Source organism: Choloepus didactylus, chromosome 13 (genome assembly GCF_015220235.1).
Source record: "Choloepus didactylus isolate mChoDid1 chromosome 13, mChoDid1.pri, whole genome shotgun sequence".
Lineage (NCBI taxonomy): Eukaryota > Metazoa > Chordata > Mammalia > Pilosa > Megalonychidae > Choloepus > Choloepus didactylus.
In genome coordinates this window covers 68,565,995-68,579,900 of record NC_051319.1, presented here as the reverse complement: position 1 = coordinate 68,579,900, position 13,906 = coordinate 68,565,995, and the positions used below count along the sequence as shown (strand labels likewise).

Genomic DNA, 13,906 nt, shown 5'->3' with positions numbered 1-13,906 from the left:
GTAAAGAAGAAACATACAAACTGTATTGAAATCTATCTTTGAGAGTCATAGAAACTGGCTTGGTTCAATAGGGACAACTTGGGGGTGGTCCTTTGAATACAGAAAAGTCATGTCAGGTACGGGATCCCCCAGTTTGCACTGCCCAACCCCTTATCCTTAACTGCCAAAATAAATAAATAAGTCACAGGTACCCAGAGTTGCTCCAGTCAAGAGAAGTTGAGACATAACATCATTAAATATAATATGTGCAACCAGTATGTCTTATTTCATAGGCTGGGTCTTGAATAACAGCCAGCCCTGCTGCAGGAATGTCCTAATGCACTGCTTGAGCTCCCCAGTGCCTACTCCCTAAAGTCTTTTCAGGAGCAAGGCAGTCATCTATCTTCATGTTTAATATTTTCCTGGGAAGGTATACAAAGGTCAAATGTGAGAATGTTGAAAGACTTACTGTGATCCATCTCCAAAATGCTAAAAATTTATAAAATTCTTAACTATATGTTGCATTTTAGATCCAACCATCAATGGTTCATGTCCAGCATTTTGTGTAGGTTTAATCCCCCTCCTTTTTCTCACAATAGAATGAACAATTGACATTTTAAGTCTAAATAGCACCCAATTTAAGCTAAAGATTTGTTTTTTCTGCACACTTAATAATTTTCCTATTTGTCTCAGCTGTATAAAGTTCATGAGAAGCAGGGCAGAAAAATCTGAAACTAAAGTGTCTGCAGTGGTGATAGATAATCCAAGAAGTAGCAAGCCTATCTTGGCTACAGAATCCCAGAAAATTTCAGATAGGGCTAAAATTCAGGGTGTAAGTGGGGATGGAAAAAGGGGATTGGTTAGTGTAATTGGCCCTACAGATCTCCTCTTCAACCCCATGCAGACATGAAACTGACCCTCAACCACCATACCAGAAGGCATAAGTAAAGTTTACTCTGACATGAAAGATCTCCCATGTACTTTTTAATAGCATGAAAAACGCCATTGAAGTGAGAGAATAAACTAAAGAGCCAACGTAAGAGAACAGCAAAGGGACTCTCCAGATGATGGTAAATGTCAGATATTCACCCAGCAGAAGGCAACCAATCCAGACTAGAGGAGGTAAGATGTCTTTAAGAGTCTTTGTATTAGAGTCTTTGTATTAGTCAGCATTCTCTAAGGAAACAGAACTGACTGGAAATATGTATTACAGGAATTGGCTCACACACTGTGAGGATGGTCAAGTACAAATTCCATAGGGCAGTTCACAAGCTGGGAACTCCAATGGAGGTTTTCAATGAATTCTCCAGGAGATGCTGGCTGGCTGAAGTAGACATGGAAATTCTCTCTTCTGATGGCTGAAATCATCACTTCTACTTTTAAAGCTTCAACTGGTTGGGTGAGACGCTTCTCACGTCTGTTGAAGGCATTCTTCTCTATTGATTGTAGATGTAATCAGCCATAGATGCAATCAACTTACTGATGATTTAAATCCATGAAATATCCTCACAGTAACAATCAGATCTGTGCTTACTTAACCAAACAACAGGACACCATAACTTAACCAAGTTGACACATAAACTTAACCATTACAATCTTCCTTCAGAAGAGGAAGGAAATAGAATACTGAATTTCTAAGCATCCTGGGAGTGGAGAAAGACAATTGGCAAAAACATTGAGGTTGAGCTATTAGTTAAAATGTAGAAAAACAAACCAAAAATAAAAACTTAAACAAGAAATCTGCTGAATCTAAGAAAGATAAAATGTTGTGTATTAAGGAAATGTTGTAATGGTTTACTAAAGGCTCATCTGTGAACAGCATTTATAGTTACAGTGAATAAAATCACTGAATGGCGATCTAATGGAAAATACATATAACTGACCTGAGGACATGGGAGCATAGGAAGAGTATGAGAGTGATGAGTAGGGGAAGAAAGAGATGAGGCCTCATCTTCCAAACCAGAAGCTTAATAAAATATCAAAAACTGAAAAACCAAGAAATAGCAATAAAGAATATAATTTAGCAACATGGAGGAAAAAATCCAAAATAAGCAGCCTATGGTGGTGAAAGTGCTTGCCTTTGGGGACAAGAAAATTGGAGGACAAAAGCATGAAATATCTGTTTTTCATTAGGAGACTCAGAACTCTTTGACTCTTTAAACCCTGATCATTTGTAGATTTGAAAACATAAAAGCAAATAAATTATAAATAAGCACTACTTTGGGATAAAACAAAAAGCTTTGGAGAGAAGCATTGGAGCACATACGCAGACTCAGGAATGGCTTCAGACTTCTCAAAAACAGAACTAGAGGCCAGATATAAGGGAAAGTGGTTTATAATTAGAATTCTAAACTTAATCAAATTCTTATGTCTTACAGCACAAATAAAGACATTTTTAGGCCTTTAATGCATACTGGCCAGGTTAGTTTGATAAAACAGAAGTTACTCTGGCCAGTTTGATTATGAGCTAGAAAGAGCTCCCAGACCCAAAGGATAGAAATAGACAGTACTTCCAGGAGCAAAATCCCAGCACCACAGCACACAGCTGCCCGCTGAGAGACACTCTACCTCTCAGAAAACACCAAGCCATGGGTGCCGGTTCCAACTGCCTCTGCCATCAGCAGAAGGTTGTCAAATCTGTTGCTGCAGCCACACTTTGGACTCAGAACCCTGTTGTGCTGCCTGGCCAACTCCACACCTGCAAAATGGAGGCCTCAAGCTCTGTCTCTTTCCCGAGTATTTCAGCTCTGGATCCAGATTCTGAATCTGGTCAGGTACAGCTGACTGGTGGCATCAAAACACCTGTTTACAATCTAACAACTGGAAAATGTTCCCTAAAATATTCTCTGTTGAGAATGCAGGGTTTATAAAGAGAGAAACCATTAAAGTAATGAGAGGAGAATATTCAGAAATTAGAGGCAGTCTGAATAACAAATGTCCACTATACAAGAAAGCATATAATAACCCCATGAAAATAAGAGTTATGTAAGAAAGAAATATAATCTTAGCAAACTACATGTCTCAGGTATGAATGATATTTATATGGACATGATATATAAATTTGGAATATTTATAACCGAAACAGCGATGTAACTATATTGGGAGGACAGCATAAGAAGGGGAAGAGACCATGTGGGAAGGGGAAAATATGCTGCTTCTTCCCCACACCACTGCTTCTAGAGTTTAAATGTGAAACCGTGTGGTACAGCTGTTAAATCCTCATCTTCCACTTTAGGAAGCCAAAGATAATATCTAACATTAAAAAAAAAAATAGCAATGTAAACAAGTTATTTTAAAATGTGGAAGTAAATACCAGAAGAAACAGTAAAAAAAAAAAATGTTGAAAATTGTTGCCTCAGGAGAGCAGAAATTGGGTGTAGGGAAAGGTGGGGACTATGGTTTTCATTATAAACTGATGGCATTACTTGACTTTTTATATCATATATATATATACACACACACAAACACATACATACAAACACATATACATACACAAGCATTAATTAAAATAAAAATTAAATGTAGAAAAAAGCATCTCTTGGTGTACATTTGTAGCCTCTCTCCATAAGACTCATACATCTGCTATCTCAAATTCTCCCCTTTCTATGCTACACCTGCTCATTCTATAAACCATTCTCTCATCTGTCAAGATGACAAACTACATTGGGCACTGACTCCTTTTCAAAAATCAATCCTCAAGAAACTTATATAAGCCAGAGAAAAACTTGGATTTCAGGAAATAATAACAACAAAACAAAACAAAACACTGTGAGAAGTCCCTGGGGAATGCAAAGACTCAGGAATTGTTACGGGTGTTGGGAGGGAAAAGTGAGAGGGACTCCAGGCTGGAGGGGGCGGAAGGGGGAGGAGGTGAGGGGCAGCAGAGGCAACCAGAGGGGTCAATGACCTTTCTGTCCTCTTCTTGTTTCTCCCCCACATAGTCCTGGGACAATCATAGCCAGCCCAGCCACCACAGAAATTGGCAGCAAAAGCCCGGGCTACAAGTATCAGTAGGGTACAACCAGAGCAGTACAAAAGCTCTGCAGGAGCAAGAAGGGATGAAAAGTGTGGGTGCAGATTGACAAACTAACCTTAGCATTCACTGCCATCCTCCTCCCGCTTCAAACCCCCAGAGCTAGGGAATAGAATCTAAGGTGACTGCTTCCTCCCCACACTGCTGCTTCTAATGAGTTTAATGTGAAACACTCAAGAAAGAAGTTGCTTGTGAAGGGTGGGCAAATTGGAATGATCACCATCAGTGCTTTGCCTCCTGAGGCTCTTTTCCCTGGGCCTTTCCACTTGGATCTAATTTACCTGGAGCTACATAAACTGGAAGCTGTGCTTTCTGTTCTTCCCCAATACATTACCATGTGTAGTAACTGACACCTTACGGGGAAAAGGAATTCTCGGGACAAAATAATCAGAAAAACCGTAAAAGGAGTACAACAAGTACTATATAAGAAAGAAAGCAAACTCAGTAATAAAAACCATTTAAAATTGGAATTATGGTAAGAGATAGACTAAGAAATTAAAATAACCATGGTAAATATAATTAAGAGGTTAAGGCTGATATCAGCAATATGAAGCAATAACAAGATAACATTTTAAAGGATCAAGTTAAATTATTAGGTATGTAATAACAATGAAGACGAATTTCCAAGAATTGAGAGTTGAAAGAACACAAATTGGAAGGGTTCACAGCAGGCCTAAGAAGAGGGATAAGGAAAATCAAAACATAGAAAGATTCAAATAGAACTTAAGAACACTGAAGACAAGGAAAGAATTGTTTAAAAATCCAGAGATAATGAAGAGATCACCAGGAAGAGCAAGAATCAGATTGAATAGTAGACACAAGATAAAAAATGGAAAAAAATATTTTAAAATATTAAAAGAAAATAAATTTGAACTTAGAATTTTATGTCCAGCCAAACTGTCTTTCAAATGTGATAGGTCAAAAATATATATATTTCAGACAAGACTGAGAATGAAGGAGTGCCACACAAAGACACATACTGAAAACGTGTTGGAAGCAGTACACAACATTCTAAAAACATGGTAAAATAAAAGAAGATAATCAAAGTCCTTGGTAATGTTTGTTGTTGTTTTTTAAGGACCAATAACAAAATAAAAAGAAAAAATTTACAAATAAAAAAAAAGCTAGAACTAAAATTTGAGACAATATCAATATGATAGGAGTGGAGAAGGGAACAGAGGGATATGAGAGTTCGCTAAATTATTTGTTCAGTTAGGAAGAAAATACAGACATTGATGAATTTAAGAAATTAATGGAAATAAATAAACTTGACTAAAGGTCTTAAAGGCAGCTACACCAGAACAAAAACAGTACATACAATTTTTTTAGCCAGGAGAAAATACAGAAACAGAAAGAAAGTGCATTAAATTGTAAATATGAAATATGACAGGATAAATAAGTTTCATTATACTAGCAATTACAAAAATGTAAATGGATTTAACTCATATAAAAGACAAACAGTCTTTGATGGTATTAAAAAAATAAAAACAAAATCCAAAAATATGTTGTCTAGGAGACACACTGAATTGTAACAGAGAAGTTAGGATTCAACAAATGATTATGACTAGTGAATCATTTTACGGATATTTCTTTTTAGTTTCTAGTGTATTCAAACAGCTAGATGGAAATACCTGAAATTGTAGAACTGTAACCGATACCCTACTTTGAAATTTGGTCTATAGCTACTGGTTAAAATGTACTTTGAAATTTATCACTTTTCTGCATATATGTTATATTTCACAATAAAAAATGTTTAAAGACAAGTTGACTGTGGTGGTGATTGCACAACCTTGTGAATATATTAAAAACCACCAAATTGTACATTTTAAAATGGTGAATTTTATGGCACATGGACTGTATCTCAATTTTAATATAATAAATAATAATAAAATAAATTATTTAATTCACCTAGGTATTCACATTTATTTGCACTGATTTGGGCAAAATTGTCTCATAGTTTTAAAAATTTCCTTTTTTTCTATGATATTGCTCTCTTGTAAATTTATGTATTTGTCCTTTCTCTTTCCTTGATTAAGTTAATGAATGGGTCTATTTTACTATTATTCTTTCAAAAAATTCTTTTGGATTTATTTTTGTAATTCTACTCAACTTTTATCTCAATTTCTGCTTTTGTCTTTATTATTTTTTTTCTTTCTGTTTTCTTTAGGAAAATTTTGTTCTTTTTTTAGCTCTTTGAATTTGGTATTTAATTTATTTTATTTTTTCATTACTTTTAAAATAGTGAGTGCCATAAGTTTTCCTCTGATAATTGCTTTGGCCATATCCCACAGCCCTATTACATTGTGTTTTCATTAATGTTATTTTCAAAAATTTTGCAATTTCACTTTACCTTTTAATCGAAGAATCAGTAAATAATGTATTTCAAATTTCCATTGAAAGAGCCCTTTTGAAAGTGTGCTATTAATATCTATTTTAATTGTACAGTGCTTACAGAATGCATCTTTTTTTCTTTAGAATTTATTGATGTTTTCTTCGTGATTTAAAATAAAGTTAAATATTTATGAAGGTTCCATATGCACTTCAAAAGAAGGAGTAGTCTCTATTATCAGTGTTCAGATTCAATCTATCAGAAGAAAGAATTTTATTATTTATTATGTTATTTAGGTCTATAATCTTTTTTTTTTTTTTTTTTTGGCCACTTGATCTCTCTTGGATAATCATGACACTATGCATATGCAGCCTTTACCTTTGAAGATAAACTTGTCTGGATTTAAAGCTCATGGCTCACATTTTTCCCTGGAGGTTCCTAAATATTTATTCCAATGCCTTCTGGCATTACTTCCCTCAACTTCCTCCCACTCACAGTGCTGATACTAGCATATAGTTCTGGAGACGTACAGGGGTTTTACCCCACACGTGTGTTTATAGGTTCATGGGGATACTTTGTCATCAAGTTGTGTTTTAGATACTGTCCATGAGTCTTTAATTTAGATATCCCAGTTCCTCTATTTTTATGGGGCTATATGGGGAAAGCCAAATAATACTGCCAACTTCCAGAACCTTAGCTGCATTCCCTTTAAGACTGAGAATGTAACAGGATATGCATGCTTACCACTACTGCTTAACATAACTCTAGAGGATGTGAACAAAATTATAAAGAAAGTAAAAGAAGTACAAAGTATAAGGATTGAAATGGAAAAGACAAAACTTTTTTTCCTTTTGATGATCATGTGATCATCTGAGCAGAAAAATCCAAAAGTGCCAATAAAATAGTTATTAGAGCTATTCGTATAGCTCAACATGATTGCCAGATCAAAATCAACTTACAAAAATTTAAAACTTACAAAGTCTTAAAAGGCATATTAGAAAATATGAATGATAATACACCACTACCAAATTAAAACTGTATGGTATCTAGGAATTATTTAACCAAAACCACACAATACTGCCATGAGGAAAAATTAAAACTTCAATGAAAGATGTAAAGATAAAATGAGCAAATAGAGAGACAATTCATACTCTTTGATTGGATGACTTAATATTGCAAAGATGATATTTATCCCCAAATTAATCTAAAAATTCAATGCAATATCAATCAAAATGGCAGTTGCATTTCTTTGGGAATTGATAAATTGAGTCTAAAAATTTTATGCAAGAACAAATTGTCGACAAATAGCTATATAAATATTGAAAAAGAACACTAAAGAGGAAAACTTAGTGTATCAGACAACCAGATAAACAAAAAAGTCATTTTTTTAAAAAAAGTGTGATATGCACTGCAAGAACAAACAAATAAACCAAAGCAACAAGAAAGAAAGCTCAGAATCAGACCCAGACCCACTCAGAATCACACCTATAATCTGACTTTATTTCCAATTCAAGTGCCACTACAAATCAATAGGGAAAGAATGATTTATTTAGGAGTCTGTGTAGGAAAACCAATTCACTCCATGGAGAAAATAAAAGTGTATCTCCAAATAACTCTTGGATCAAAGTGATCACCAAATGTATCAAAGATCTAAATGTGAACAAGAAAACTATAAATAAATAAGATAAAATACAAGAGAATATCTTTGTGACCTAGAAGTAAGAAAGGACTTTTTAAACAACCCCCCTAAAACAGAAACCATAAAGCCAAAAACATAAAAATTTGATTAAAGCAAAGCTAAGGATCTCTGCAGAGAGCAGATTGGGAGAAAATAATTTCAAAAATGTAAAACTAACGAGGGACTGATGATAATCAGAATGTACCCAGAAATGCTGCAAAACAACCAGGAAAAGTTAGGAACCCTGGAAGAAAATGGGCAAAAAATGGGACGTAATTTACAAGAAGGAAAACCGGAAGTCTGAGAAGCATAGGGAGAAGCATTCAAACTAATTAGTACTCAGATAAATGCAAGTTAAAACAAAATGAGATATCACTTTATTCCTGTAAAAGGGACAGAAATTAGAAAGCCGGACAATGCCAGGTGTTGGTGGAGAGTTGGGGATATCATGCACTTTGGGTGGAAGAGTGCAGCCATTCTATAGTGCAATCTGGCAAATCTGTAGTGCAATTTGGGACTAAACGTGCACATATGTAGGACCCAGAACCTCAATTTCTGAGTACCTAACCAAAAGATAGTCTCACACATGTCTGTAAGGGAATATACCAGAGGACATACATTTCAATATTGTTTGTAAGGATGGGATGGGGAGTTAGAGATTATCTGAGTGTCTATAACCTGGATTGCAATATGGTTGTTGCACCTGTTAGAAGGCCACAGGACAGATATACACATAGCAACATATGTGATACTAAAAACAGTGAAAAAAAGAAATATTCAGAAAAAGGTCTAAAACATAGTACTGTTAAAAGCAAATTAAAAATATATGTAGCCCCCAAAACATGTGGAAATAAAAGAATCCAAAATAATGCACTGGAACAGTTCCCTATGTGGGAGAAGGGGAACAGAGGTGGGAAATGTGCATGAAAGCTTTTATAAACTAAGGCAAAACTGAACAAAATTAAATAGAGTAGCAGCTTTGTGTGAACTAATGATGATAATTTGCCATAAACTGAGGAGTGTCGTTAAACATTTGCACCTGAGATCCAGCTGAAGATGACGATGATGGTGATGACAGGCAGATAGATAGAGAGAAAGATAGAGAGATGGTAGATGATAGATGATATATATAGGTAGAGGATAGATAGATTAGATAGATTAGATAGATGAGAGAGAGAAAGAGAATCATTCTCTTTCCCATTACGGCCATTGAAATACCACCACGACCACCACCTCCGGTGGGTTCTATTTTCAACCCATTTGAACTTGGTCTTGTATTTAACTTTGACGCTCTTTATGAAAATAAGTTTAAGAAGACCTCTTACTTCAGCATGTAAATACCATCCATTCATCTATCCTCATCTCAGTTAATCCCTTTTCCACTTTCCACACCTTGTGCTGCAATTTCTGATGCCCCCCCTTCTCATTATAACCCAATAAGAACTACATAAACAGAAGAATGGAGGAAGGGTTTCCTTACATAGGAGTAAATAGAGCATCCTAGAGAGGAAGGAAAGCATGTGCAAATGTATGGTGGAGTATAGGACACATTTGGAGAACTGCATTTAGGATCCTGGTATAACTGCAATTTAGAGCAAGAAACAGAACCTGTCAAAGATAAATCCACAGGGGAAGACACGGCCAAGGCAGTTCACAGATGGATTGTAGGTGAGGCTAAGGAGTTTGAATTTGGACCTGAGGCAAATGAGGAGCAAGTTAAGGATTTTAACCAAGGAAGGGAGTGACTTGATTAGATTTCTGTTTCAAAAGATCACTCTAATATGGAGAAAAAGGGGAGTGGAGGGAGGAAGCTGGTTAAAAGGATGTTACTGTTATCTATGCTACAGCATTCATGAAATTAACTGACTACCAGGTAGCCTAGCCATCGGTACATTAGGCATCCAGTTGCAAAGGCGGAGGACTAAAACAATGGTTTCCACAGATCCCTTCCAGCTCTATGATTTTCAAATTCCACTTATTTCATTTACAATCGAAGGGAATGATGAGGCATAAGTAGAGAAATTTGCAAATTTGTTATCAGATATGCAGAACTCACATTCAGTAGAGAGGAGGTATTAAAGGCTATACATGATGCTGATTACCTAGGTAATACTCTGTGATCAAGCATACTTTACAATTAATGATAATTTTTTTTGTTCAGGTGAGATCTGCTACACTAAAAAGTTTCAGTGTTTGAAATTTTATGGCAAAACTTTCTTGAATTTAATGCTGAATATTCTAAATTGGGACACAAATATTTTAACTTTACTAGACTCACTTCCTAGCTTCCCATCCTAAGCAAGATTGGATTTGATAGGAAAATCTAGGGCATTGCCATGACAATTACCAGGCTTAGTCCTAGTTCCACTTAGGCTTTATATAACTTCAAACACACAGAGGCACAAGGCTGTGAGGAGCAGTGATGAGTGCTCACCTCTGCCTCTGGTTATCAGAGTGTTTGGACTCCAGCAGTAATGTGACATGACATTAAGCCACTGGCTCTCAGCCCCAGCTGCATATTAGAATCACCTGAAGATTTTTTAAAAATTGTCTAGACCCTATCCCTAGAGTTCTGATTTAATTGCTCTGGAATCAGAAGGCTAAGAGTTTCCAGGGTGCTAAAAATTAGATTCTGTACATTTTAGAAACCCTAAATAACCTAGTAGGTTTAAGAATAGTTAAGAATGACTGCACTAAGTAACTAAACAGCAATTCTGAAAGTGCTGTCCAGGGACCTCCAGAAGTTGAGAACATTCTCCAAGTAGCTGCCAGTCTGGATTCTTCTTGTGTGTTTCGATAATTTCATGGTTTGCCAAAAATAATGGACTTAACACATTGGAAAAAAATTCGTTATCATATCATTGAAGTTCCATCTAAGGGACATCAGTGTTACCACCAATCCTATTTGGTGGCTTCAGAGAAGTTTCTTTTTAATGACGGAAGGGGAGGTAGAGGAAAAGGGAGAGGTAGAGGAAATGTTTGAGAACCTCTGGGTTCAAGGAGGGACTGAGTCTAGTCCAAGGAAACGGCAGTTGTGCAGGATGCCACCTGTTTACTATGTGTTCAGCGTACTTTGAGCTATATCATCGTCTTATTCTTCTACATTATAACATGAAATTGTCAGATTTTTTAAAGATGATGGATCACAATATCACCAAGTGAACTACTGAGGTCTCCTGATATTGATATGGTTGATATTTTATTTATGGCATCTTTTCTTCTTCTCAGATTGCAAAAAAAAAAAAAAGTATTAATATCCTACTAGGTTATTTAGGGTTGCTAAAACATACAGAATCTATTCTTTTAAAGAAACTGATCCCTTCTCCTCTGTATACAAAGGTAACTTTTTGTGAAGCTATTCAGTCCACAAGGCTGTTCACAAAGGGCCACAAAGGTAAAGTGGATCTCCACATTAAAAAAAGAAATCTTTGACTTTAGTATGCCTATTTTCTATCATTAATTTTCTTTTCAATTAAAACAAAAGAGGAAATGGAAGGAACTTCTCTCCTGGTTACCTTTTACCAAATTTTAATTGGGAATTCATCTTAAATAAAACTTTTAAGTCATGTGATTAAATAAGAGAACGGTTTTTACAGAATTTTTTGAGTTCCCATTTTTAATAGTATGAAATACAACAATCTACAAAGGCTAAGAAAAACATCCACTCCAATTTTTTTGAAAGCCATAGTTTTTCTGTTTTCGGCACCTATGACAACTTAATTCAGAAAGACTTTGATGACATAAAATAGTATTCCTCAAAGTTCTTTATTGGTAAAATGATCCACATTTTTTCTGTATTATTAAAATGAAATTCTATCCCTCAATCTATTGAGCCAAAAAAAGTATTCCTATCAAGGATCTAATGCAACAAAACTAAAGAGAAAAAAGTTTAGAACTTTTTTCTCCTTTCATATACACTTACATTAAAAATACTCAAGATTGAAGACATAAATAGGGATGTAGGTAAATATTAAAATTTTACTTTTCCACTACAACTTTAACAAAATGATATCTTTAAACCACTACTCAGACAATCCAGGAAGATTTATAGCAGAGGAGTCCTCATTTCCAAAGAAGAGTGCTAAGGCTTTACCTGGGCATGGAAATAGGTTGTCCTCCTCATCCACACTGCCCTACCTCCTAGGGTGAGTGTGGCCATGTTCCTTCCTTCTTGGGTTGCAAGTGACAGAAATCCAATTCAAACTGCATTAAGAGAAAAAAATAAAAAAAAGCTCAAGTGACTAAAAACTTAAACATGGCTAGTGTAAGTGCCCCATAATGCTCCCAGGATTCAGTCTCTCTCGTGCCAACTCAGAGCTCTGCTTTCTTTTTTGTTAGCTTGACTCTCCACATGGAGACACCTGGCAGATGTAAACCCTCCAGCCTCAAGTTCAACAGAAAAGAAGCTCTTATGTGTCCATTCTTGAACTGTGGCCAAGGAGATGAGAGCTCCTAATGGACAGGCCTGAGGTCACTGCCCACTCCTGGAGTGAGGAGGTAGGATCGGCGTTATCAAAACCCCAAACACTGAGGAAAGGACCACGCCCCACACAAAATCAGGAGCTGTTACCAGGGGTTCAGAGACTGAGCAGACAAAAACAACTGATTTCCACTTCAAATACAAAGAATCCAGAAGAGGAAGAGGTCTACATTGGGAAATGAACTGGACCTTAAGTGACTTCTTCCCAAAGCTGTGATAAACACACATAATTAAATTTTACTTTGTATATGGTCCATCAAAAGTCATGCATCAAATGATAGCTACTTTAGTGCTATAACATGATGAACCTTGAAAACACTATGCTAATGAATTTATATGAAATATCTAGAATAAGTAAATCCATAGAGACAAAAGGCAGATTAGCAGTGCCAGAGGCTGGGGGAAGCAGAGTGGTGAGTGAATGCTTACTGGGTATGGGGTTTTCTTTGGGGGAATGAAAATGCTATGGAACTTGATATAGATGGTGATTCTACAACATTTTGAATGTACTAAATTCCACTCACCTGTACCCTTTAAAATTGTATTTTTATGTTATGTGAATTTCACATCAATAAAAAATATAGCTACTCCAGTCACTGTGCAAGGCTTGCTTTCCATTTTTCTTTCCATCTCTCTTTCCTATTACCATCTTAAGTGCTGATGGAGGTTCCCAGACCTCTTTATCTTTTGTGACCCAGCCTGTGTAGCATATCGATCTACACTCTCAAGTAAGGGACCTCCCCATCCTTACTTCTCTGCTAAAGCTAACCATCTAGAAACCTCCTCACCATAAAATTTAGATGGCTTTAAAGAACTTGCCCTCTGACCACTCACTCCCCTTTCATCCTCCCTGACTTCAGCAATTAAGAAGCTGGCATGCTTGGGCTTAGGGCAGATTCTATTCCCTCATTTTCTGCTCTTTGCTAAGACAGTTGTGTTTCTGGTGCATAAGAGTGCATAAGTAACATGAATTGATAAATTCCAATTTCAGATTTTGTAAATTCCAGCACAGTCCCAATATAAATGCCCCACAACAACCTGCACAGAAGTGTTTCCAACAGAGAGACCAAGCCATTTGGAAAATAGCTCTGGTGGATTTTGCTAAGGGCTTTATTACTGCCAAGTGTCACGTCAAATTTTTAAACTGAACTTGCTAAACTACACAGTTAACAGAAAAATTAGTTGGAAACCACAAGGAGTCAAGCAGTCTTAGTATGATTGTGTGAATTTTTATCTGAATCCTGCCTTTGAAACTTCAACAGTTCAGACAAAGGCAAGAGTAACTGTTTAAAACATATTTTAGAGAGGAAAATAAATTGGAATCTTGGATATGAATCTCAGTGAATAAATTCAGGTGTGGCAGAAGTAAAACTTTATTTGTACATAGTAAACAACTTCTATTTTGAA

General features: G+C 36.0%; 1 protein-coding gene across 1 annotated transcript in view; it reads left to right on the top strand.

Annotated features, from left to right (window-relative positions):
• Positions 1 to 12,532, top strand: part of LOC119508493 — a 152,628-nt gene extending 140,096 nt beyond the window's left edge. Inside the window, exon 3 of the mRNA XM_037802095.1 lies at positions 12,358 to 12,532. Within this exon, the coding sequence (XP_037658023.1) occupies positions 12,358 to 12,475 (118 nt within the window). The 3' untranslated portion in view covers positions 12,476 to 12,532. The remainder of the gene's footprint in view (positions 1 to 12,357) is intronic.
• Positions 12,533 to 13,906: the final 1,374 nt, after the last annotated feature.